Source organism: Alosa alosa, chromosome 10, assembly GCF_017589495.1.
Source record: "Alosa alosa isolate M-15738 ecotype Scorff River chromosome 10, AALO_Geno_1.1, whole genome shotgun sequence".
Classification (NCBI taxonomy): domain Eukaryota; kingdom Metazoa; phylum Chordata; class Actinopteri; order Clupeiformes; family Clupeidae; genus Alosa; species Alosa alosa.
This window is the reverse complement of record NC_063198.1, coordinates 31,331,196-31,357,322: the sequence shown is the minus strand read 5'-3', so window position 1 is coordinate 31,357,322 and position 26,127 is coordinate 31,331,196. Positions and strand designations below refer to the sequence as shown.

At 43.8% G+C, this 26,127-nt stretch overlaps 2 protein-coding genes across 6 annotated transcripts in view; one reads left to right on the top strand and one right to left on the bottom strand.

Annotated features, from left to right (window-relative positions):
• Nucleotides 1-6,973: 6,973 nt before the first annotated feature.
• On the bottom strand, nucleotides 6,974-10,924 carry thoc7 (THO complex 7). Of its 2 annotated transcripts, none has more exons than XM_048254186.1 (8): nucleotides 10,630-10,924; nucleotides 10,023-10,143; nucleotides 9,623-9,750; nucleotides 9,451-9,537; nucleotides 9,188-9,245; nucleotides 8,963-9,029; nucleotides 8,793-8,862; nucleotides 6,974-7,204 (listed from the first exon to the last, which is right to left on the bottom strand). In XM_048254186.1, the coding sequence occupies exons 1-8, from the start codon at nucleotides 10,646-10,648 to the stop codon at nucleotides 7,146-7,148; spliced, it is 609 nt and encodes a 202-aa protein (XP_048110143.1). In that variant the 5' UTR covers nucleotides 10,649-10,924; the 3' UTR covers nucleotides 6,974-7,145. The 2 variants fall into 2 exon arrangements, with proteins under 2 accessions (XP_048110143.1, XP_048110144.1); XM_048254187.1 differs by lacking the exon at nucleotides 10,630-10,924 and adding an exon at nucleotides 10,329-10,422.
• Nucleotides 10,925-10,975: 51 nt separating this feature from the next.
• Nucleotides 10,976-26,127, top strand: part of LOC125301582 (ataxin-7) — a 29,471-nt gene continuing 14,319 nt past the window's right edge. The window contains exons 1-5 of one of the 4 annotated variants that reach the window (XM_048254180.1): nucleotides 10,976-11,142; nucleotides 13,527-13,630; nucleotides 16,187-16,396; nucleotides 16,569-16,631; nucleotides 23,771-23,875. In XM_048254180.1, the coding sequence (XP_048110137.1) occupies nucleotides 16,195-16,396; nucleotides 16,569-16,631; nucleotides 23,771-23,875 (370 nt within the window). In that variant the 5' untranslated portion in view covers nucleotides 10,976-11,142; nucleotides 13,527-13,630; nucleotides 16,187-16,194. The other 3 variants (XM_048254181.1, XM_048254184.1, XM_048254182.1) reach the window with 3 other exon arrangements.

Here is a 26,127-nt window from a genome sequence, read left to right as displayed (position 1 = left end):
GGAAGGTAAAAAATAGAAAGAATAATAAGATCAAATAGTTATAGTTAATATACATTCACATCTAGTTGTCTTCAACAATTTGTAATAAGCAATTTCTGTGATATATTGATTAAAACTAGCAGTACAAGCCATCGTCAGGAGGAAGAGGCCAAAAAAGCTGACATGGAAGTAGGGTGTTTCAGGAGAGAAAGAGCAGGATATGATGGCAGTAGATGATTTGTACTTGTGTGTTCTCAAGTGGGTATAGTAAAGGAGGATCACCAAACAGCACTGATACCAGTACAGAGAAATGATAATGACCATGACAGTGATCTCTGGGGATCATGTAAGAATACATCACAGTGGATGCACCTCTGAAATACAGTTGTTGGATGCACATATAACAATGTACTCTGTTGTAGCTGCATGATTTAGGAACCAGTGACACACACTTTTGCCCACTTATTTTTGAAAATTTGAAAAGAATCCATCAAACTATTGAACTGATTCTGAGCACAAAAACATTTCCCTTAATTCACAACAGCTAATATGCAGCTTTGAGGCAGAGGGGAGATGTTGGAGTCTTGACAAGACAATACACACCAGGCTCTGGTTAAGATGCCACAAGGGTGCATTATCACACTACAGAATGAATGGTCATACATTTGAGTAATACTCTAATTATTTTGAAATGAACACTCTCTTTAGAATCTTTAGAAGATTTCAACATTAAGAAATGATGTGTACAGTATAAATTTAATTCATCAAACAGCTGCGGCACACTCACAGATCACACACATAAATTATAATCGCATCGAGTCATAATGACAATAAATGAATACACTGTCTTTATCAGCTGAGTTTGTGAGTGTGTCGGCATTCTTGACACCTGGTCCCTGTCTGCTTATTTCATGAAAGGTTACGGTCAACTGAGAGGGAAGAAAATATACTTTGTAATATATTCTGTTGTGTCGACCCATTGGTTTGCCTCCACAGGTTGCCCAGAGAGACCCACAACAGCACTAATGATGGGATGCCAAAGAGACGGACAAACCTGGTTATGGCCTGTGTCAGTTTGTCTAACCCTTGTGACATTAGTGTGTCCATCCTGATGCGTTCCTCCCACTGACTGGCCTTGTTATTCCCACCGCTCCTTGTCAACACCAGACGAGCCGGACGACAAAACAACGGAATCTCAGAGCCTGAGTGTCCCTCACTGCGGAATGTTTCCCATGCCCAAGCAGACAACGTGTTCTGTGTGCACCCTCCCCAACGCCACGGTTCTGACTCATATTGATCCAAGGACCCTTGTGTTGCGTCCTCAGAGTTATTTCCCTCCTCTGTGGCCGTCGGCCTACGGCAGGAATTAGATTAGAGCCTGCATAGCACACCGAAGAGTCCCCCTTTCATTAGTCGCAGGGAATAGGCCAATACTGAACTCCCCTTTGTGCTTGGGAATACATATTTTAGTGTAATTAGCTTTGTGTAATTGCCTAAATTCTGCACAGTGTATTCATTCTCACCTATGCCGGGAAAGTCATTTGAAAGTCATTTGAAAAAGTAGAAGTAAACAGGTCTGTGTTGTGAAACTAGTTTCAAAACTTTTCTATTGTCTATGAGAGTTTATGAATATGGATCATTGCAGCCTTCTCCTAAAACAAAGATAATTAGAACTCAAACTGCAACACTTTGTTTCAACTGCATTGTCAGCTCATAAGAATTTCCAAGTGAAACAATGAAAGAGACACTTTTGAAGGTCAGTGTTTGCAGCTGGTAGATAATAATAATTTTTATTTATAGAGCATTTTTCTAAAGAAAGTAACAAAGCTTTACATATATAAAAGAATAAACAGAACAAAAAATAAATGTAAACAATACAAATAAGACTATATCAACATTGACAAGAAAAATGTAAAGGTATCTTTTAAAAAAAATAAAAATAACAAAAATGGAAATATAACCCCTAACCCTCCCTCCTACACACTGACACACACACACACGCACACACACACACACACACACACACACAGATGTTGCTGTCTGATTAAATCCTAGATGACCTGCTTGATGACACCAGGGTTTGTCTTGTCCCCCCTCTGTCTCCTGGCAGACTGAACACTACAGTGACCACAGGTGTGATCTAAAGCTTCCGGACAATATGGAGGGAGGGGCTGAGAAAGACAACGGAATGGTCTCAAAAGCAAAGGGCAATTATGGACATAAGAGCACATCAGATGGGTAGGTCTGACTTATGCAATTTTTAGTTGAAAGTAAACTTATTTAAACTAAGACATTTGGTGAAAATCATTATAATCTGATTACATGATTCAAGTACATTAGGCCTGCTGAGTTTGCATTCATTTGATATCCTGAGACTGAGGCTGATGTTTAGGCTAAATGGTGTTGTATTAAACGAGTGCACAAACAGTATGAGTGAAACTGTGTGAAATGCCTTAGATGGACATAGTGACTGACATAAACGTTTTGGGCTTAGTCTATCTTTAGTGTGCCTAGCCTAAGTTGCCTAGCCACACAGCCGGCACTTTGATTTTTCAGCGCACAGAGAAATGATGTTTGTGCATGGAATGTGCTACGCTCTGCTGCACATGCAATATGGGCAGAGATGTCCAGCATGATGAGCCCTACGCATCCCCGAGATGTCCAGCATGATGAGCCCTACGCATCCCCGAGATGTCCAGCATGATGAGCCCTACGCATCCCCGAGATGTCCAGCATGATGAGCCCTACGCATCCCCGAGGGACTCTACTGCTCTCACAATTCTGCACTTTCTTTTTCCCCCTTTTTTGCTCTCTCTCTCTCTCTCTCTCTCTCTCTCTCTCTCTCTCTCTCTCTCTCTGTCTCTCTCTCTCTCTCTCTCTCTCTCTCTCTCTCCTCTCTCTTTCTCTCTCTCTCCCCTCTCTCACTCTCTCTCTCCCCTCTCTCTCTCTCTCCCCTCTGTCTCTCTCTCTCTTTCTCTCTCTCCCCTCTCTGCCTCTGTCTCTCTCTCCCTCTCTTTCTCTCTTTCTCTCTCTCTCCCCCTCTCTCTCTCTCTCTCTCCCTCTCTCTCCCTCTCTCTCTCTCTCTTTCTCTCTCCTCTCCCTCCCTCTCTCCATTCTCTCTGTCTCTGTCTCTCTCCCCCCTCTTTCTCTCTTTCTCTCTCTCTCTTGATATATAAGATCTCTCTCTCCCCTCTCTCTCTCTCTCCCCTCTGTCTCTCTCTCTCTTTCTCTCTCTCCCCTCTGTCTCTCCGTCTCTCTGTCTCTGTCTCTCTCTCCCCTCTCTTTCTCTCTTTCTCTCTCTCTCTCTCCCCTCTGTCTCTCTCTTTCTCTCTCTCTCCCCTCGCTGTGTCCAGAGGCTACAATCTGGAGGAGGCAATGGCCGCTCTGGTGCTGGTCTTTCACAGGTCCAGATAGCAGAGTCAGCAGAGAAGCTGTTAAAGAGAAAGATATTCCTGGCACAGTTTCAGGGCTTCACACGGCTAAGGGCTTCACATATGGATGTGGAGAAAATGCCATTATAGAGCACCACCAACCTCCATCTACCATCTCCAACGTCCTCCTCCACACATCCTCCACCCTCTGAGTGTGGAAGTGAGATTAAAGCAACCACATCACCCTAGAGTGTCTAGGGCGCAATCACAGCCACTGAAGTGGCTCATGTGCCTGCAGACATTTATCCCACCCTTCCCCTAACTGACGATCTACTCAAAACCATTAAATAGGGACGATGAGGCCATTAGAAATAATCATGTTCCTTAATTTTTAAGCAATATCCGATCAGGGCTGACAGGCTGTAAGTGCAAACTCCTCCACTCCGCACTATATTACCTGTTAAACTGTGCTGTTAACTCTCCTGCTAACCTCTAACCCTCCCTCCTACACACTGACACACACACTGACACACACACACACACACACACACACACACACAAGCACATACACACACTTATGCATGGTGCCCACTCAGGTCTTCCATCTTCGTTCTTGGCCACCATCCTCCACAACTGCCACTGCTGTGACCCTGATCAATCATCCAACCGTAGCTCGTTAGGACGCTGCCTTGACCCTGCCTTCCTGCCTGGGGCCACTTTCTCAAGAGGCCGCTCACACGACATGCATCTCGGGGGCCGAGGCGTTAGTGCCGTGCTGCATGGCGTCTGTGCGTGTCTGTCTGCTTCAGTGCTCTGCATGCTGGAAGCACTGCATCCTCCCCTCCTACCCGTTAAGAGTGCAGGGCAGAGCAGCGTTGGCCCACACCAGGGAAGATGGGCTTAGCTCTGCATCACACGAGCACCAGACATGCAGACAGCCCTGCACAGTCATACCACTGCATGTTACTGATAATTAAGGACACACCAGGAAGGGACACACATCTAAGTCAATCCGTCAAAAGTTTGGACTGTTGTTTGGATGTTGCACATTCAAGTCTTTTAAATCGGAGAGAAACGCTATATCCACAGAAGGAAAGCGTTATATCCACAGAGCTCAGAGCCAGCGTGGAAGAGCTGCAGAGTATTTTACAGATATTACAGTGCTGCACCATAATACTGCAGCAAGTCCAGTCAGAACATTTGGGACAACATCATCACAAACATGCAACGCTGAGCAATATTGAGTGCAAACATTAGTGTGGCGCAGGTGCAGACGTTGTTGTAAGCAATGGGGCCCTTTTGTGTTGTGTGCTTCAGACAGGGCAAGGAGTCCGAGGCCTCGTATAAGGAGCTCATGAGGGAGCTTGAGAGCCACTGCGAGTGGACCACGATGCTTGAGAACCAGGGCGAGTGGACGGTGGCGCTTGAGAGCAACAGCGAGTGGACGATGGCGCCGGAGCACTTCCTGTTGCTCACCCGCAGCCTGTCCGTCACCTCCGATCTGCTGGAAGCCATCCAGGAGGCAGCTGGACCGCAGCATCGATAGCGGCCGGCCTCGGTGTCACAATCTGCATCACTCACGCACATCACCTCTTGTGGGATTGCAGCTTGTCGCAACACGTGGTGAAGCTGTAATGCACAGTAGCCTGCCTATGCCCCTGCGCCCCTGTCATAATCTCTCTGCTCATATCAGTGTGACACATGCATATATCAAGTGTTACGCTCTCAATCAGCATTAGTGATGAGGCTGTCATGATGATTACTGATTGATTCAGACTTTGTTTGGCATCACAACTTAGCATCATTTGTGCTTAATTGTTGAGCTTAGTCCACTCTCCAGCAGTGTACTCTGATAGGCCTTTTTCTGTTGAAAGCCATCTAAGGAATTCTTCTTCCTCTCTCTCTTAGAAGTAGGAAATATCATTTTTACAGATTGTGTATTGCCAAGAGGGTCATAATGCATCAGTTCACATAAACATTGAGGTTTGGGAATGCGTGTGAACACTGTATTTGGAAGAAGCGGATATCAGTCCTATGTCACTGGTGACATCTGCTGGTTTTAAATAGAATGACGTACGCCAGGGTTTACATGCCTTGCATATTGTTATTGGATGTGTACTAGACATGCTTAAGGCACGCATACTATAAATCATACAGTACAAAAACGGTATTTAAGTAAAGGATGACGGCCGCCGAGGTGTCATGTTATACAGAGTTATGGATGAGGGGGAGGCAAAGGACTCACCGACGCGCAGAGGAGCTGCTCTGTGACCTGGGCATGGCTACCCACTTATACCTGACTGGAAGACTGTAGAATATTAACAATAATTGAGCCCAAATAATTCAGGAAAGCAATAAGAAATATTGCGGACGCTAAGTAAATCTTAACAAGGTGCACAGGTCTAAGAAACCAGATATTATAGGTGGTGTAATTGTTACTATTAGGTTCAGTTCAGTGTAAAAATGTATGGAAATAATTACAAAAAAGTCCAACCAGTGCTGCAAGATTTTTTATTGTTAAAGGGCTGTAAAGGTCTTCTTTGTGTAGTCCAATTTTGAATGTGACTATGCGTTTAATGCTCATAAATTTAGTCACCATGCTGTATACATGTATTGTATTTGATACAAGCTGTTGAACTTCAAGGCTACAGTGCGGCAACCTCAAAGTTCAAAAAACAAGTCTGTCAACAAGGCCCTGATAAATGGGACCACATAGAGAGTGCCCTTTAAAGGACATGCCTGAAGGTCTGCTCTTGGAACAGGCCATTTACATGTCCTTCCACACAGAGGATGGTATGCCTGAAGAAGAGATGTCTTGCCTTTAAGCATGTTTTGTCAATTGGTAGACTTTTATCCAAAATGCCTTGATGCAATGCTAAAAAAAATAGAGAAAAAAGGACAATTCCAATTTCCATGGATCACTCAGGAAAATATTACAGAACTTTTATATATTTTCCATTTGATGGACATTATTTGATGGACCCCTACACTATTAAAGCATTACCCGATAAATGTGAGTTTATGTCAAACTGAATACTTGAGATTATTAATACCAAATTATTAAAAATGATGAAAATATGTGGCACAGTCCCACCTAGTGGCATGACCGAAGAGTAACATAGTACATTTCTAACCTGAAACCATGGTTATTCACAACTGCCAGCGTATTCAGGTCATCAAGTTGTTCATGAATGAAAATATTAAGTGGAGAGTGACACAGGTGGAGTGGTTTGCTGATTATATTGAGTTACCAAAGGACCCTCTTATGGAAGTGAGTTTAACAGCCTGCCAAGTTAATCAAGTGATGTGGAAATATGCTGGCAAGGTCAATTAGTGTTCACTTATTTCATATACCATGGTCTGAGGTGTTATGTGAAAAATGATGCCCACACGTACTTTTTGAAGGGTAACGGCTTCTACACACAGTTGCGTTCTGTCGGTGCAGCAACAGCTGAATTTCTCAACGCGAGCAACGCGACGCAACGGACCCACAATTCCGTTCGGCAACATGACGTGAGCCCATGTAAAGTGAATGGGATGCGTCTCCAGCACTGCAACGCACACAACTGTGTGTCGGAGCCGTAAGTGGCTGTACAAAATAAAATGACCACAACTCTGAGGAATTCAACAGTTTGAAAACTTTTCAAAACATTTTTAATGTTAACAATGCATTTCAAAGCACATAAAATGGAACAGAAATAAAAGAGTGCACCCATTCTAAAGGCCTGTGTGGGCTGAAGGGGAATAAACTTCAGTAAACACATGATCATTGGCCACGGCCACAGCAAGCAGCAGTCAGTCACCGTTATCCATCGAGCTCTCCTGGGTATCGTCATTCTCTGACTTTTCATCAGCTGAGGACAGAAAATGGCACAAAATTACTGCACATCCACAACAACAACGTTGGTGAACTAAGTTAATCATCACACCATAAGAACTACGAAACTGTCTAAACAGAGAAATAACTTGATAAGCAGTGGGTTTGAGGTATTTTTTTTGTTTTGTAAGTTTGAAGCACTCTTCGGTTTTTGCCTGTCTAAGCCTTGTATCAAAACGCCAACATTTTCATGGGTTCCTGATGTTACCCCATTTAGCAAACCTTAACAAGCCACTGGCCATTTGAGTGCCCTAGCAGAACTGCTTGGGGTGTAGCCTACTATGCAAATGCCTTGAAGTAGGCCTATAATCATAATTTGATTGGCTGGTGCCGTCTGTTGTTGTCCGTCGGTGGAGCAAAAGTTGAACTTCTCAACGCGAGCGACGGGAGCAACGCGACGCAACAGACCCACAATTCAGTTCGCCATGGATGACGTGAGCCCATGTAAAGTGGACGGGATGCATCTCCAGCACTGCAACGCACGCAACTGTGTGTAGGAGCCGTAAGTGATGTGAACGCATCAGGCTACTTCAAAAAAATGCCCTTTGAATTTGGCAAAACATAACATGAAGCTGTTTCCTAAGTTTAGGGGTGCTACTATTCATGTTATACTTTTGAGGAACGACCGATCAAATGGCATGATGCCAAGGGGTATAACTGCAGCAGGAGAGACTGATGTGTAGACTAGCCTGTCAACAAACAATGTGAGTTAAATTAAATCACTTATGAATATTTACAGTAAATCTTGGCTAGAGCCAATTAAACTTGAGTGTTACTTGCCATGTCTAGAAAGTGCTATGATTTGCGTACCTTCATGCAGTTAATTTTCTCATCAATTTTCACCCATTCAAAGACTGTTTTATGATTGAGTTCCATGGCTTTCCCCTGTCTAGTGCCCTAGCTGTGCTGCTCACATATGAACCAGCCGATATGACATTTTTAGTATGTTTATGTAGCAGATATGACAACTTTAGTATGTTTATGTAACCAAAACGAGAGCAGACCTGGCAGGAGCAATTTGTATTTTTTTTAAACGAAGCCAAAATGGAATCAGATGGCTCTGTTACGCCATGGGAATGAAGTATGCTCTGAGCTTGAGCCTTGTTGATCTTTCAAACTGCCCTGGTTTGCAACCACATACTCGTGATGGGGCAACGCTGGACACCTCTAGCACATCAACATGTTACATTTAATTTATGCAATAATATGAAATAACTGAGAACAATTAATCACTCAAACCAAAGGCAAGTGAATGACCACAACAGGATGGTTACTTAAGATTAGTAGATAAGAAACTAATAAATCACTACCAAATCCTCCTTTCTGGCACTTGGCGGTCATTTCAGCAACCCTACAAACAGTTAACTCTACTAGGTGATCATTTCAGCAACCCTACAAACAGTTAACTCTACTAGGTGATTTCACACACACGAGGCTGGCACTGCAGAAAAGCATGCTTCTTCACCAGCACTTCATGTTGACCCCATCAACACATGGCCCAGTCATCACTGTCCGTATTTAGAGTGAATAAAAAAATAAATTTATCATCGGGGAGATTCACTTACTCTCCAGTGTCTGCTGCAGTTCCTGGATTGTACTGAGGAGGACGTGGAACTGCTTCTTCCGCAGCTCCAACTGCACCGGAACAGAACAAGTGAGATACCGGGTAAGATTCTGGGAACCAGGGTTTCAAATAGTAAATGATGCAAAGGAGCGAACCACAGGCATAGCCTACCTTATCTTCAACATTCTCTTTAATCTGTGAAAGCTGCTGAAGTTCTTTGTCGAGTGCTTCAAGCTGCCTGTAGATATTTAAAGGGATGCTTATTAAATAAAACTGAACACAAATCAAATCACCGGATCTACAAGACAGACAACAGGAGTAAGATGAAGCCAACTTAATATTTACACACACACACACACACACACTTGGATTTCTCAAATACAGGATAATACTCACTTCAGTGTCTCGTGGCGGTCCGGATGCTGCTGTATAACCTTTGCTAAAGCATCATACTCTATTGCAGAAAAAAAATATATATTATATATGAATTGAATTTAGTTACATGACCTAGTCATAAAAGAACATGGTCAAGAGGCAGAATACAGTTCGTCCCATAACATGTTTAAGACACAGTAGTCAGTCTTCAAATGCAGAGTCGAAAAGTACTAGCTGAATAGATGCCACAAAGGATTTTACTGTTATTTAGTTTACGATCATACCTTGGCGATTTTTTCGTATTCTTTTAGCCCGCTGAATCTCCTTTTTGCACTCTGTGATTTTGTCATGGGCTGATGTTATGTTTTGCTCTATAATAAAACATAAAGTAAAGAATCAACACTTAATCATATACAGAATGTTCAGTTGTCATATTCTAGAAATCATGTCGCTTACCAATATCTTTATAAATCTTTTCATAATTTTCCATTTCCTTGAGATTCATGTCATACACTAGTAGGGTCTTCCCCATCGAAAATTCACATTGCGACAAGGTGCCCACCATCCTCTGGTACTGGATTACTCTGGGGGGAAACAAACAAACAAACAAACAAACAAACAAACAGGATTATAGTTAAATGTCTGGGCGGACATTAACTTGCATCCCACATTACACATGAGTTTTGGGAGCACTCTAGCGTTTTACATCAACAATAGCCACATAGATGAAGGAAGAGTCAAAATATTCTCCAACGCACACGGCACAATTTGAAGTCTTTTAAGTGCCATGTAGTGTCTATTTGAGTACAATCAATCCTGCCAAAGAATGAGCATCTTCAGATTTCCCACGACTTACCCCTCTTCAGGTGAGCCAGTTGAGTTGCACCATTTTGTGAAGCTTTTGAGGAGCACATTAATACGTCGGTCGTCTCCAGCCCCGTCGCCATCAATGAGGAGACGTTTTCGAATAACTTCGTCTAGAGCAGAACAAGACAACCAATGCACAGTGTAGTTAGCAATTGCAATATTGGTGCCTAGAAGAAAGACGAACAATGTTATGTAGCAAATGATAGCATTAAGCTAACTCCAATGCTAACGTGCGTGTTAGCCAGCTCAGCTGCCGGTTAAATAAAAAAAAAAGACCTCATTACTCGAAACACACCCATATTGATGTAACCTCTATAACAAAGCTAGGTTTAGAGATTTTATTTTCTCCGATCTACCGAACTACTTAACACCAATAGCAACCTACACTGACGTTCTAGCTAGTTGTAACTTCAGAGTAACGTCTAAACAAGAAGCTAATCGGAAGCTAAACAAGTTGTATTGTGTGAAAAGCTATTTTGAACAGGTCCTTGATAGACTCCAACTAGCCTGTTAATTCATCTCTCTCTTAAACAGGGGGCAGGTTTCATAATTAATATATGATTGATCAACAATATAAACTAATTAAACGACCTTACCATCAGTTACTGCCCCCATGATATATCTCCGAAGTACGCACGCCTTCTACAGAAAACTTTGCAGACAACCTAGGTCCTAGTGACAACATAGAGTGCTGGCTAGCAGACTGCCCCGCCTCTACGCTTGACAGTGCTGGTTGGCTACCACCATAGATTACTAAACTGCACTGCCATTCCTACTGTTGTGCAGCAATAGTTTCTTTCCCTAAAGTCGGAAAATATGCATGAAAGTAAACAAAATGACAACAGTTACATGTACAGTTAAAGGCTTTTGACAATACATGATAACTGCCAGCTTTCCCGACGTGCATGCGTGCGGGTAAAGGGTACAGTGACGTGTGTGTCCCACAATGCTGCCTGGTAAACAGACATGGAAGCACCTGGTGAAGACCTCCACAGTCAGTGAACACTGCATTCGCTCTTTTCACGATCTCCAATTTAAAATATATGTCACAATCAACCGACTTTATTCTGCTAGTGGCTGTTTTTCCATCTCTTACGTCCAGGGCATTGGTAAGAAATGAAACATTTTTTCGACACTGTCTGCCAATTGCTGTTCAACTAGATAGCCTGCTTCATGCTAACTAGCTTGCTAGCTCATCCTAAATGGCTGGCTTGCCCAACAAGCGGCGAGGCTAACAAGCTAACCACTGCCTCTCCTTGAATGCCAGTAACATTGTGTTGTGGTGACGTGATTGTATGTTTAAGACGCATATTTTGTGCTACTTTAAACAAATGCCTTTTTTTTAAATATTATTTGACCATTAAAATGTACTTTTCTTGTATTATTGTATAACCTGTTCCATGACCAACTGTCTTGAGGTAGACCAACTAACGTTAACTTCCTAATAAGTTACATTCCAGTCTGTGCGTTAGTGCTGCGGCGGAAAAAAGGCACAGGGGTTGAGTTTTTGTTTATGTTACATATTTCAATGCACATGATGATGATGTATACTAATGGCGCTGGCATGCTTTAAAAATAATGCATATTTTTGTAATCAGGAACCATGTTTCTTTCAGCACAACATGTGGATCAGCGTAGATTGGTTGGTTGCCTAACAGGGATTCATCCAAACCTCTTATTAATCATTTTAGTTTGTCATAATGATAAACAAAAACGCTAACACAAAATTGCGTTCTTTAAGAATCTTTGGATCAAGGATTTGATCAAGTTGATATTTTTTGTTAAAGCACCAGACTGATGGTTTATGATAGATGCCATTTTAGAAATGAATTGTTGCAAAAACTATGATCAGTTGATCAACTTCCAACAGCAACAAGTTTGTTGGATATAGCATGCTTTCACTTTTACAGGATTTGTACCTCAATTTGGAAATACAGTATGAAGCATCCTAAACTTAGTAAACAGTTTCACATTTTCATTTCGGAATGTTTTCCTCATATTCATGTTAGTTTGTAGCCTAGTTGACACCAGACCCTTCAGTTCGTCTTGGTTTCCCAGGCTAGGCTAGTTAGTTTGTGGTATACAAGTTTAAGGAATGATGCCTTAGTCTGTTTCGGTACTTAATACAACTTCTACCATTAATATCCCGTTATTGAAAGCACAATCTATTTAACTCATTTCCTCAGGCCCACTTTGTACAAACAAGTGACCTAGATCTTATATTTTAGAATCACCTAGGCCTAGTGACCAAGGCCTTACACTTCACACCACAACAATGCAAAATTGAAAACAGGAATTGAAACCCTAAATTTGTTATTTAAACTAATCACCTTCATTGTTGTCAGAAAAAATGAGTGTTCTGCATTATCACTTTTGACTTTCCTTGGCAAAGCGTAGTGAACTTCACCTTGACTGATTGCTGATACAGAGAACATCAAGGACTGTTGCATGAACCTGAAATGACCATAACCTCTATTTTGAACTCCTATGGGCTGATTGCGGATAATATCATTAATCGAAGAGAACAAATCTATCTTGTACTATAATATTAACCTATTTGGTTATGCTTACTTAACCCTAAGCCTACTTGTTTTAGATACATGACATAGGCCTAAAACAATTCCTTTGATTCTATCCAAAATATATTCTTGAACAATTGTAGACGTTCACTCCTGAAATAAGTGAATCCTTAGACTAGATATAAAATATGCCACATTTATTCTTTCAAATGAAAATCTCATCTTTTGTGAACAGATTTTTACGATGCTTTTCTATCTTCATATCTGCCAATAATTAAGTTTGTTTGTTTGTTTATTTATTTATTTATTTTGATCAGCGGATACCTAGGCCTATGTTGGGCCAATATTATCGTACATTGCTAACAAATGAAACAGTCCCATCAAGGAGTCAGACTTAAAGTACCAGATCTGTGTTTGTAAATATATGTAATAACCACATCGTATTGCGTCAATATGAAAGCTTTGTTATGTATTTGTTATGTATCTGCTTTTAATTTAATTTAATAATCAGTATGACAATAAGTCAGTGGACGGTTGATGTGCAAGTAATCTTTTTTATATATAAATATTTTATATTTGAAAACAACAACAACAAACAAAAAAACGATATCTTGGCAATCTATGATATGGAGGATTCCTAAACACCTTTAAGAAAGGCAAATTGTTTTCACTGCCTTTTGTAACCCTCGAAAGGGATTATTGAGCCGGTAACTGCAGGACTCTCCGGTGGTTAACGTGGGGATAGCGCTTATTGGATTGGATTACTCTGCAGCGACGGCAGCCTCCATAAGTAGCTCCCTTGGAAGCGTGAAAGCTGTAGACTGGAAAGCCATGGCCAGATCCATTCTTAGCAGTGCTGTAGACTATGCTGCATGGACAGACAAGCGGTTAATTCCCCAAACAGTGATTATTGCATCCACACTCACAAAGCAGTAATGTTGTCGCTTTCTCTCTCTCAACCCCCTCTTACCTAGTCCCCAGATTACCCTTTCAGATTGTGTGGCAGAACCTTGACATCCAAACTGATGAGGATCTACTGATTTCACAAAGTGAATTCCCTTTTTCTCCTGTTGATAAGGTATGACGCCTCACTGTTGATTACATCACTGTTGAATCGCATGTCTGATTATTACTTTTTCTCAAAGCCAGGCAGAGACATTATCCATGTTTGTGGTAGATTTAAATTGAAATGCTGTGAACAAGCACTTCCACAAGTTTCATTTTCATGCAAAGAGGCCTTTCCTAGTCATACTATGACCAGAGGTATTCTTTCAATCCCTTGTACTTGGAAAGCAAAAAAAAACAATAACAAAATTGACCACAATAATAGTTATTTTGAAATCTTCTGGCCCACTGTAGGTCACACACCTGTGGTATTTGAACCTACAGTAACAACATGAAAACAGCAAGACTGTCTGACTCCTTAGTGAATATTCCATCCAAAATATTTAGCTAATTGACCAATCTTACCCTGACAATGCAGTTAGCTGGGTCTGGGGAAGTGTCCATTACTTTACTAAAATATTGTTCACTAATCCAGTGGTTCCCAACCTTTTTGAAGTCGTGACGAATAATGAATTCCATTTTGGCTTTACTACAATGCTTTTATATTAGATTCAGACTGGAGTCTTGAGTTGGAGTAACGTTACTTTTTTTCTGTGAAGCCATCTCTATAGGCCAACTATCACAGGTGTTACGAATAGGACAACATATCAGGTAATACGAAGGACAAGATTATCATGTTTGTGACAGCAGCTCCTGACCATAAACAACAATGAATGCACAGCTAATGGGAGAACACAGCCACAGTGAACTACATTATCATAAATAAATAAAATAAATAATAAAAATAAATAATAAAATATTAATCCCACAAAGACGGCAATATTACTATTGCCAATTTGCTGATGCTTAGCTAGGGCCATACTGCCATTGTTTAGACTGGCTTGTGTGAACAACAAAGCTGTTGGTATGAGTGTGTTAGAAATAGTAATGGATATTGAACAAAACTGATAAAAAGTGATGTTTAATGTAGAATTAAAATGTTTTTCACACAATTTGGTGACCCCCAGGTTGAGATCCACTGCACTAATCCACAGTGTCACAACAACAACAGAATTTTCATATAGGCTAAACGCTTATATTTAATGCTATTCATAGCTATTCATTATGCACACACACATTAACAATTGAATATTTGAATTTACAGAAGTGTAAATTGTAAAAGATAATTTAATTGTTATTGTATTGCTGCTATGAGGAAGAAATCAGCCAGCCCTTTTGATCGCATCAGCAGGCACAATTAAAAGTATATCTGCACTGACATACCTTCTGTTCAAGACAGCTTCCTGTAGTGGCGGTGGACTAAGGCTCTACATTAGCGTAACATTGCCGATCATATGAATTTGTCTTTTTTTCTGAACTAAGTCTTTTTTTTTTACCAAGTATTATTTTCCTCTCCCAGACCCCAAACAGAACTACTGGTTATACAACACACTGCAATGAATGTAATTTTCTAACGTTTTAACGTTTTATTTACACTCTGAGTGAGTTCCTATTCAGACAGGCCAAAAGAAAAGCTGGATTTGGAATAAATAAAGAGATATTGGTTGTTTAATCGCAATACTCCCATCATAGTTCCCTTTTTAACTGACTTGTGTGGGTAAGCTGAGTGGGTCTTGCATCTCGGTTGTGTGGGCTGTCAGAGCCAACTTCAGCAGAGGCCTGATCAACAATTTGAGAGCAATGCAAAAATCTACAGGATGGAATGGGATTTGTGAAATAATATGCAATTGCATGTACATGCGTGCGTACACATCATTCAGTAGATGTATTTATTAGCCTACATTTTTTGTGAGTGTAGTTGTGCATGTTTAGCAAAGTCAAGATTACTACACAGAGACATATGACATAATAAGAATTAACAGAGCATTCTGAAGAGCCTGGTGTTGGGCAAGTGAAATGTCGGGATCCTTTTCACCATTCTGACACGGATTTGTTCATGCATTGAACTGAAAGACGAAGTAGGGTTTTTTTTGCGAGTCTTTGAACTGATCTGGGAGCAATGCTGAATGAATTAATGGTAGTACTCTGTGCTCACATGTTTAACTAAACTCGTGTTAAGTCAGCCAATTTTCGCCGATACGTGAGCCAATAGACGAAGGGATATCAAATAACTATGGGGGATTTACAGTGGCATGACGCGAGAGATTGACGAAATCGCCACACTTCCTTAAGTGTGCTCCATCAACTTTTGCCATCTTTGCTAGTTACATTGCCAGCGTCATGTTCTCCGCAAGATAACGCAGAATGTCTAGGACTCGCGTGAGTGACCTGGATCCTCAGGGTTTCCCGCACACGTCAGTTGAGTGAAGTTAGTAGCCTAGTTCCTCCTTAAAGTTTTATCTCAGAAATCTGCCATTGCCCAGAATGTATGTAACGAAGAGCGCCATTAGGTACACTATGGATTGCCTCTGTCAAAACAAGGGGATTTGGTCGAACTGACGTTCGGCCATGCTCGTTAGGAATGAACAACGCGTCGATGTTAGTAAGACATGCAGTTTGAGAGGTGTCGATCAATGAAGAATTCCTGTTAACCACCTTAAACGCTGCCTGCTGTTTTGTTACATTGTAGCGGAAAGAATGTCGGAAAGGGCCGATGATGACGTCAGGGGGGAGCAGCGCAAAGCGGCCAGGCAGCTAAAGCAGCAGCAGCTCCAGCGGGGAGAAGCCTCCACAGCAATGGCGACTGGTGCGGAGCGTAGATCCCTGCCTAGTCCTGAAATCATGCTGGGACAGCCTTGGAGCAGCTGGGTCGATGCTGTCAAACTGCACGGGAGCGACGGTGAGTAGTCCTGCGCGAATAGCTGTTTTGATAAACATCAGACGAAGGTCGACAGCTTTTGCTGATTGCGTGCAGTTGGGGAACATTATCAAACGCTACTGGTAGCAACAGCACGGGCAAGCAAGTGTAACTATTTATCTGACTGAATCCGATCGCCTCTGTTTATGTGCAGATTCGGAGGAAAGTTTGAAAGAGTGCGGGAAAAATCGAGAAGCCATGCGGCTCTGCAGAGACGGTGAGTGCTTTCCTGTGCAAAGGTGTGTTTTTGTTTTGGTGCTTCGCACATTTAACCTGCACCGGCGGCTCTCTGTAAAACAAGTGCATCTTACTTATACGGGCCTAATCGACGCACTGCAAATACAGTTACAAATACATGATCTATTTGTACAGTCTATTTAAACAGAAACTATGCCCTGCTATTCATCAAGGAGGGGAACATATACGCTGACAGCAGCAGTTACAAAGTTACAACTGGAGCCCAGGTGTCTTAAAGGCTGTCACAGGGCGTCAGTTCTGTTGATGGCAACAGTTTCCATTGTAAAGCAAATATCCATTTTTAAAAAATAAAATTCTGGACATCGTACCTAGAGGAAGACCTGTTGTATTTAATCAAACCTTTCTAAGTATGTTTAGGTGCTTTGATATAGGACAGTTTTAGCATCCTGTTGGCATGCATGGTTGTATGTTGGCCATTGTGATTTATCATTAAGGCTGCCCAATACCTCAATATGCTTTGGCATGCATGGTTGTATGTTGGCCATTGTGATTTATCATTAAGGCTGCCCAATACCTCAATATGCTTTGTAATGCTTAGCAGATAAAGCAGATGAGAGGTGATACCCCTTTGGCCCACAAAATAATACAACAGAGAGGTGAGGGATACATGTTGAAACATTCATAAAATTGTGGACAAGATCAAAAGCTTTCATAACAGCCACTATATTCATATCAGGTCTCGCTCGCATGTCTTCCTCCATGGCTGTGCGTGGGCCTATCATCAGATGGTATCACCAGAGAGTAGTTGTGTGGTATGGCAGGCCTGCCTGGTAAAGAGAAAAGATGAAGTTGTAAAGTCAGAGCCATGTGACCGTAAAATCTCCTTTAGAAACAATGAATCCCCTCAAATGATTGATTAATCTCACACACTGCTATGACTGCGTCCAGGTAATGAATGACACTCAAAGTGATTGCGTGTTGAACAGATGAACAAGGTGACTCATGTAGTTGGGAGTTGCTCATGAGCAACACATGCTTTCTCATGGCAACAGTGGCCACCATGTTGGAGTCTCCATCAGGCTTGCTGAGCTGCGAGGGAAAAGGGCTTGCGTACTGTACTCGCCGTGGCACTTATCTAACCATGCATTTGCACTGCCAAACAATGGAGGCAGTGTGTGTTCGCTGCGGCGACGTTGCAAAATTTGGAGCAAATCATTCATATCCTAGAAGTCTCTCAGAAGCTGTGGCAAGGCAGAACCTGTCTTGTTTATCCATCTCTCTTTCCCTCTACCTCTACCTCTCTCTTTCTCTGTCTTCTTTCTCTGTCTCTCTGTCTGTCTCTCTCCCTCTCCCTCTACCTCTCTCTTTATCTTTTCCCTCCTCCTCTCTCTCTCTCTGTCTTTCTCCCTCCCTCCCTCCCTCCCTCGGTCTGTGTGTTAGTCTGTCCGGTCTGTTCGTCTCTCTCTTATGCATGCTGTCTCTTATGTGTATGGAATAGCAGTGGTTAAAGCGCACAGGTCTGTTGTCACAGGCTGTCTGTCTTGTGTCTCTTTGAAGGTGATTAGTCCTTCATGTTCAGAGTCCCAGCTCTGGAAGCTGGTATTCCCAGGAGGTGCCTGAGGTGATGAGGGTTAACTAATGCGTCTCTGCACACACACACACACACACACTCCCCTGCCTCGCATCGAGCTGGCGTCCCACAACGCTCCTGTTTCACTTTCACTTTAGGATGTTGTTTTGGTTTGAAACAGGCAGACAGGCTGGCTGGCCAGCTTCCCTAGGAGCTCGTGGAGCAGGAGCAGAATCGGCTCATTTTGGATCCGACGCACGGGTTGTGGTTGTGGCCTAGCGCCCGAGGGAGGCTGTGGACTAAGAAATGCTACACCTAACTCTTTGTCTCCTGAAGATGAGCGTCAAGCATGAATCGGTGATTCATATCAAGCAGAAATCACCTAAGTGTTGCGAGAGATGAGCTTTTTGAACTCATTCAGGTGATTGGCAGACGGGAGCGGGAAAAGCACCTCTGTTTCACATCATGCTCATAATCTTCAGTCGGCCGCATGGATGAGGTTCATCAATGGAAGTCGTCCGTGTCTGGGGTTCTTCTGTCCTCGGGATTGGTTGCTCAGTGGGATCGTGCTGAAGTGAGAACGTTCTCATTGACCCTCCACGGATAACTACTCCTCTATTGTGACTCACTGTGGTTTTGTTTTTTCTCTCTCTCTATCTATCTATCTATCTATCTATCTATCTATCTACTCCCCCACCACCCCCTTGTTCGAACAGACACTCTCTCCTCCCCCACACAAAGGGAGACATGAATACACACACACCCAGGCGCACTGAGACACGCACACACACGCGCGCCGCACATGGCTGACACACTCACACGCCCACCCTCCACCGTCCCTGTTCCAGTCGTCTGAAGGAGTGGCTCAGGCTTAGCCCAGGCTAGGTGTATAGAGTCTTTATTGAAGGAGTGGCTCAGGCTTAGCCCAGGCTAGGTGTATAGAGTCTTTATTGAAGGAGTGGCTCAGGCTTAGCCCAGGCTAGGTGTATAGAGTCTTTATTGAAGGAGTGGCTCAGGCTTAGCCCAGGCTAGGTGTATAGAGTCTTTATTGAAGGAGTGGCTCAGGCTTAGCCCAGGCTAGGTGTATAGAGTCTTTATTGAAGGAGTGGCTCAGGCTTAGCCCAGGCTAGGTGTATAGTAGAGTCTTTATTGTCCGATAAGGATATTCTTTTTCACACATCATTACATTCCATGCAGGATGCACACAGCCTCATACATATAACATATAACATAACCCCCAGTTCCCTCCCTCCCTCAACACCATACAAGCAAAAAGGTGGACAGTGCAGACAACATAAAACACAAAAGAATAGGGGGGATGGATGATTGTCACAGGAGTTTGTTTAGTGCAGTGATTTCTGAGGGTATAAAACTTTTATTATAGTGCGCTTTTTTCCAGTCCAGGGCTCTGTATCTGCGGCCAGATGGGAGTAGGGTGAAGAACCGGTTCAGGGGATGGTCAGGGCTGCTTACTATGGTGCGTGTAAGGTGTGTGGTGGCTTTGTCATTTGCATCAGTGAGGCTGGGGGTGGGAAGCTGTATTATCTTGGATGCTAAGTGTGAGATTTTAATGAGATTGTTCTTGCTGGTGACATTTAGTATGGTGAAGAAACAGGGGGAGCAGTAGAGTAGAAGGGGTTGGATGATGCTTTTGTAGAGTAGCAGAAGGAGATGGGGGGCAACATACAGTGATCTTAGTTTGCGTATTGCATACAGTCTCTGTTGTGCACGTTTCTGTGTAATGGTGACATGTTCATTGAAGTTAAGCTTATTGTCAATGGTGAGACCAAGATATTTGAAAGTGCTGACCTGTGCAACTGGTTGGCCATGGATGGTGATGTGAGTGAGTCCAGGAGGTGATTTTGATGCATGAATGACCAGTTCTTTTGTCTTGTCAATGTTGAGTTGGAGGTAGTTATTAGAGCACCACAGGGCAAAATCTGTGTGAGGTCATTGATTATCCACCACTAGTTGTGACGCATTGTGAACCTGCTGACAAGCAAGCAGGAGGCATATAAAGAGGCAGAGCTGAGGCTGGACATCAAGCTGGACTCAGTTGGAGTGGGTGTGGGTGTGGGGGGGGGTGTGCTGCCTCCGTCTCGGCACTGGCCACTGGCTGCTGCTGCTGCTGCTGCTGCTCTACCCAGATCGTCCATCACTGACAAGGAGGGGACGGCGAAATGATCTGGACTTTCTCACTCACTCCTTTTGCTTATTCCTTCACCCTCACTCCCCCACGTTTGTCTTTCTTTCTCCACCCGATGAAAAGCTAAATGGCCCTGGTGTACACTAAGTCCAAGTCAAAGTCAAAGTCAGCTTTATTGTCAATTTCTTCACATGTTCCAGACATACAAAGAGATCGAAATTACGTTTCTCACTATCCCACGGTGAAGACAAGACATATTTTACCAATTTAAGTCCACAGACAAACATAACATTCAAGTAAACAAAAAAGTAAGTAAATAAGTAAATAAGAGGGCACATATAATAATGAAAAAATAAGAGCAGCAAAATTTGGTTGAAATTGTGCATAGACAGTCAATAAAATACTAGTGCAAAGTCAGGCCAATAAAAGGCTTGGGTAGTTCTGTTTGACCTAAGTAATAAAGAAAGTGGCATAGTGGTGCAAGTTATGTAAGAGCAGCAGAAGTGTTGTGTTTTCAGGACAACAACACCAAGTTGTAAAGTGTACAAGTGTGCAAGTGTTCAAGTGTGCAAGTGGAGTAGTGCAGGCGGCCATTGTGGGTTCAATGTCCAGGATGTTATGTAGCTGAGGGTGGAGGGGGGAGAGGAGGGAGAGAGTTCAGCATCCTTACAGCTTGGTGTATGAAGCTGTTGGTGAGTCTGGTAGTAGTGGGGGGCGCGGGCTTCTGTACCTCTTCCCAGAGGGCAGTAGATCAAACAGATTGTGGCCCGGGGTGACTTGCATCACTCACAATTTTGGTCGCCTTGCGGGTGAGGTGGGTGGTGTAAATGTCCTTCAGGGAGGGGAGTGAAGCACCAATAATCCTTCCAGCTGTGTTCACTATGCGCTGCAGGGCTTTCCTGTTGTATTCAGTGCAGCTTCACTAAGATCGTCTGGCTTTGTTCTGTGAGGTGTGCGTCTGGCAAAATCCACATGCCCAATGGAATTATGCCCAGTAGAGTAACATGTTTGTTACGTATGAATCCTTTTACCCTTTCATCATCAACATTTGTGTTTGTTCATCATCTTCTTTTTAGTTCAGTGGTTTTGAAGTGCAGAGGTTTTACTTAAGTGATGACCAGTTCATTTTTGTTTGATGGTCATTTGCGTTCGGGGGTGGCACTTTCACATCCTCGTGCTGCTGTTCTCGGACTCCTGCGTATGAACTTTAAAGTGCTCGAGTCCTCCCGTGCCTGAAGGCTGCACGCGCAGCCAAGGTGCTATTTGACATGCTTTTTAATCGAGTGGCGCTGGACAACTACCTCGTGTTTGAGTGCCGGTCATTTCAGTGGCTAATCCTCGTACTGAAGATGATTAGCAGAAGAGCTAAGGTAAGCTTGTGTAAAAGACTTAATGGTGTCCGGCAGGTCCGGCGTTTTGGAGGGTCCTCAGGGCTCAGTGTGAAGGTGCTGGCAGCCTGAGGGTGAGCCTGCTGCCACTCAGACAGCCTCTTAATTATAGTGCGTAATTAGCAGTCCCTTCATAGGCGGCAAATGCTAGTCTGTGATCGCTGCTTGTCTCGGTGTGTTATGGGAAGCATTTGGTAAATAGTATTTATCTTGAGGCCAAACTCTGCTTTCTGTAGCCAGTGAACTTTATTTTTTAGCTCAGAATGACCTTTTAATCACATGTATGGATGAATCCTGATAATGATATTAAATAGGAGCACATTATTTAGCGTGATTAATTACACACCATTGTTATTTATTGCACAAACCTAATAATATCTTATTCTAACCTAATCAGGCTGAAACCTCCTAAGAAGCTACCAGCCTCCAGGCCCCCAGGAGCCAGTTAGTGATTACCCCAGAAAAGGAAGATTCTGTTGTTACGTTTCTTTCTCCCTCTCTCGTGTGCTTGCATGTACCTCTGGCAGAAAGCGCTTCCTGTTTTTTGGCAGGCGCTTTTCCTTTGCTGCACAGCCGCCCATGGAGGGCACACACTCCAGATATGAGAAGGCTGGGAGCTTGCTGCGTTTCGCAACACGTTTGTGTGCGTTCAAACTGTAAAATGCACCATAATTTACCAGCAGCAACTCCCTGCCGCCTGTCTCTCTCTTCTCTTCTCCCTCCTCCCTACCCTCTCCCACTTTTCTCTCGTGCTCTCTCGTGCTCTCTCGTTCTCTCGTTCTCGTTCTGTGTCAGCTGAGTCCACTCCTGTTTGTGGCAGGCGTGCTCCTCAGGCAACCTTTGGAATCCTGGCACTGTCTCTTATTTCTGCTTATCACTCCACTCTCTTCCTGTCCTCTTTAAAAAAAACCAAAAAAAAAAAACAGATAGAACAAAAAACAAGACTTGTATCGTCAAGGACTGTGCACTCTCTGTGTATGGACTTCCTGTTGTTGTGGGGGTGGTATGGTGTAGATGTGGGGGAAATAATAACAGCAAGTGTCTCCTAGGTGCCCCCCATGCGTCCTTGTCTTAACCAGACAGAAGCCTCGGGTGTGTATTCGGTCGCCCGTCACACAAATGCATGCACAGCGCAGTGCAGTGCATTAACACATTAACGCTTGTACACAGTCGCTCTCCAGGCTACAGTGTGTGTCTCCAGGCAGCAGTTCGCTCAGGTCATCCCCATCCCCGTCTGCGATTGCAGCATTGATTTATGAATTATTCTCCTCCACGTGAACCTTGAGTGTGTCTGGAGGCCTGAGATCCACCTGTCAATCATCCCCGCAGCCCCTCTGGCCCCTGATCCTCCGGCTCATTGAGATCCTGATCCCCCTCTAGTGTGCGCTCTGATAGTCATTAGCCTCCCGTCTAATAGCTCCAGAGCCTCACCTGTGTGAGTGAGTGTTGTCTGTGCACTGCCATAAATAAGCTGTAACACTGCAAGCAACTGTATAACAAGGCTTCACCTTTTTAATTATCAGTTCGTCTAATGATGGCGTTTGTCTGGTGTGCATTCTAATGTTTATGAGGTTTCAGTTTAATAGGTTCAGTGCCTCACATATGAGAGTTAGGCTATCCATATTGTCTAAGCACTGTCACAACGCTGCAAGCAACAGTATTCCACATATGAGAGTTAGGCTATCCATATTGTCTAAGCACAATGCTGCAAGCAACTGTATTCCACATATGAGAGTTAGGCTATCCATATTGTCTAAGCACTGTCACAACGCTGCAAGCAACAGTATTCCACATATGAGAGTTAGGCTATCCATATTGTCTAAGCACTGTCACAACGCTGCAAGCAACAGTATTCCACATATGAGAGTTAGGCTATCCATATTGTCTAAGCACTGTCACAACGCTGCAAGCAACAGTATTCCACATATGAGAGTTAGGCTATCCATATTGTCTAAGCACTGTCACAATGCTGCAAGCAACTGTATTCCAACGTTCATCTAATGAGTTTGTTTGTTTGTTTATTTTTGTGTTGCTTTGTGGTCCTGTGGATGCAGACATGCCCATATTCGGTCAGTGCCCGGCGCAGGACGACTTCTACCTGGTCATGTGCAGCCACTGCAGTCAGGTGGTGAAGCCCCAGGCCTTCCAAGCACACTACGGTGAGTTCCACCGCACGCCACGCTCCGTACCAAGCACACTACGGTGAGTTCCACCACACGCCACGCTCCGTACCAAGCACACTACGGAGAATTCCACCACACGCCATGCTCTGTACCACAGTACGCCACACCCTTAGCTGCCCAGGGAGTTCCCACGCACAGGCCCCTCTACAGCAGGCAGGAATTAAATCTCACATGAGGGAATTTAAAAAACAAAGAAGAGATGTGAGACACACACTCTCTCTCTCTCTCTCTCTCTCTCTCTCTCTCTCTCTCTCTCTCTCTCTCTCTCTCTCTCTCTCTCTCTCTCTCTCTCTCTCTCTCTCTCTCTCTCTCTCCTCTTTCTCTCTCTCCGCTCTCTCTCTCTCGCACGCACGCACAAGCACATGCGCACACACACATGCACATGCATGCAGACCCACACACACAGGCCTACCATTTCTTTTCTCTACCTCTGGTGTGTGTGTTGGGGGGGGGGGGGGTTGAAGGCGAGCCTTTGATTTCCACCGCCAGAGTTCTGTTTACAATTCTCAAGTTAATATTTGATGTGCCTCTTTTAGTGGATGGGTCTCTCCACGCGGGGGTTATTTTAATATATTGTTATATCATGCGAGGCTCTCGCCTGGTGTCAGAAGCATCACAGGCGTCACACAGCCTAAGAGTCAGTTGCACGTGGACTTGATAGTTTGGTGCTGACCCTGGCAGGCAAAACATGGGGGGGGGCTGACTAATGGATTCGAGAATCAAGGGATTATTTGCTATGCAAGTCATTCTTTTTTAAAAGGAAAGTTTCCAGAAAAAAAGCAAAAGACACACAGAGGCACAGAGGCTGGTGAATATGCTCATCTGAAGCAAGTAACAGGTAGCTCTTCTCAGCTGTGAAGTGGGAGTGAGTTGCCACTCAAAAGGGTCTGGAGCAGCAGATGCTGATTCCAAAGTACAGAGTCCTCACTCGGTGTCCTTACTGCATGCGACACGACGCAGGCGATTTGTCAGTGAGCAAATCAGTTTGATTACTTTGTGTTCAGTTGTAATGCACTGACGCCGTGCCATGCCACGCTGTTCTAAGCAGAACTTTTGTCGGACATCTTGTTTCTGTTTGCTTCTGTCACTCACGTTGAAATTCTGTATTGAACAAAAGAGATGACACGGCAGAAGAGCATATTTAACAGATTCAGTGTGGGCAGAGAGTGTCCAGTGCTACGTGAGACGTCATCCGCTCCCATGCTGTTAGCACACGGTGTCCATAATCCAGTGGTGTCGGGCTGGATGAGCTCAAAGCTGGAGCCCTGCAAGGTTTAGTTGTCCTGGTACTCGTGCGTCTCTCATAGTTGTCCTGGTAGTCGTCTGTCTCTGTCCTGTAGTCGTGCGTCTCTCATAGTTGTCCTGGTAGTCATGCGTCTCTCATAGTTGTCCTGGTAGTCGTCTGTCTCTGTCCTGTAGTCGTGCGTCTCTCATAGTTGTCCTGGTAGTCATGCGTCTCATAGTTGTCCTGGTAGTCGTCCGTCTCTCATAGTTGTCCTGGTAGTCGTCCGTCTCTCATAGTTGTCCTGGTAGTCGTGCGTCTCGCTTGTTAAAAGAGAAGAAAGGGAGAAAAGTGGAGTCAGAAGAGAGGAAGTGGGGGAAACTCCCAGGACTGGATTCCTGCGCCGGTGCGTGGCAGGGGCTGGGCACCTCGGGCTCCTGGAGTCCTGGGGAGCTGTGCTGTGCATCCACTGTGTTTCTGCTGCGTCTCAGCACTTCACGTCAGCAGGTAGTGAGCAGGGGCCCGCGGTGAAGGTCAGCACTGCCACCAGCTGTGCCGGCCGGCTTCCGCTAACGACCTAGAGAGGGATAGAGAAAGGGAAGGAGGGAGAAGGAGGGACGGAGAGAGAGAGGGAGGGAGAGGGAAGGAGCAGCAGTAGTGCTAGTGGTGGCGTTGGTGGAGTTGTAGATCAGATTCATGTCCCTCTGAGCTATGATTCTGTGGAATGTGCAATTGACTCATCTGAAAGGCTTTTTTTTATGTCGGCTTGACATTGGGAGAACAGCACAGAAGCTTGTGAATAAAGAATAGCCAGTAGAAAGTGATCTCACAGAGGGAAGGAAGAACTGTGCTTTCTTGTCTGACCAACAACAGCAAGCCTCAGGGGTTATGCAGTGAAGTGTTAACACTGAAAAGAGCTCGTTACATACTAGGCCTTCATCCTGAAGAATGTTAGTTAGGCTAGTGTGTGTGTGTGTGTGTGTGTCTGTCTGTGTGTGTGTGTCTG

Coding starts and splice junctions, on each gene's coding strand:
- thoc7 (XM_048254186.1), bottom strand. Junction 9,538..9,622: donor AAAGATTTATAAAGATATTG/GTAAGCGACATG, acceptor GTTTTATTATAG/AGCAAAACATAACATCAGCC. Junction 9,030..9,187: donor GACCGCCACGAGACACTGAA/GTGAGTATTATC, acceptor AAATATCTACAG/GCAGCTTGAAGCACTCGACA.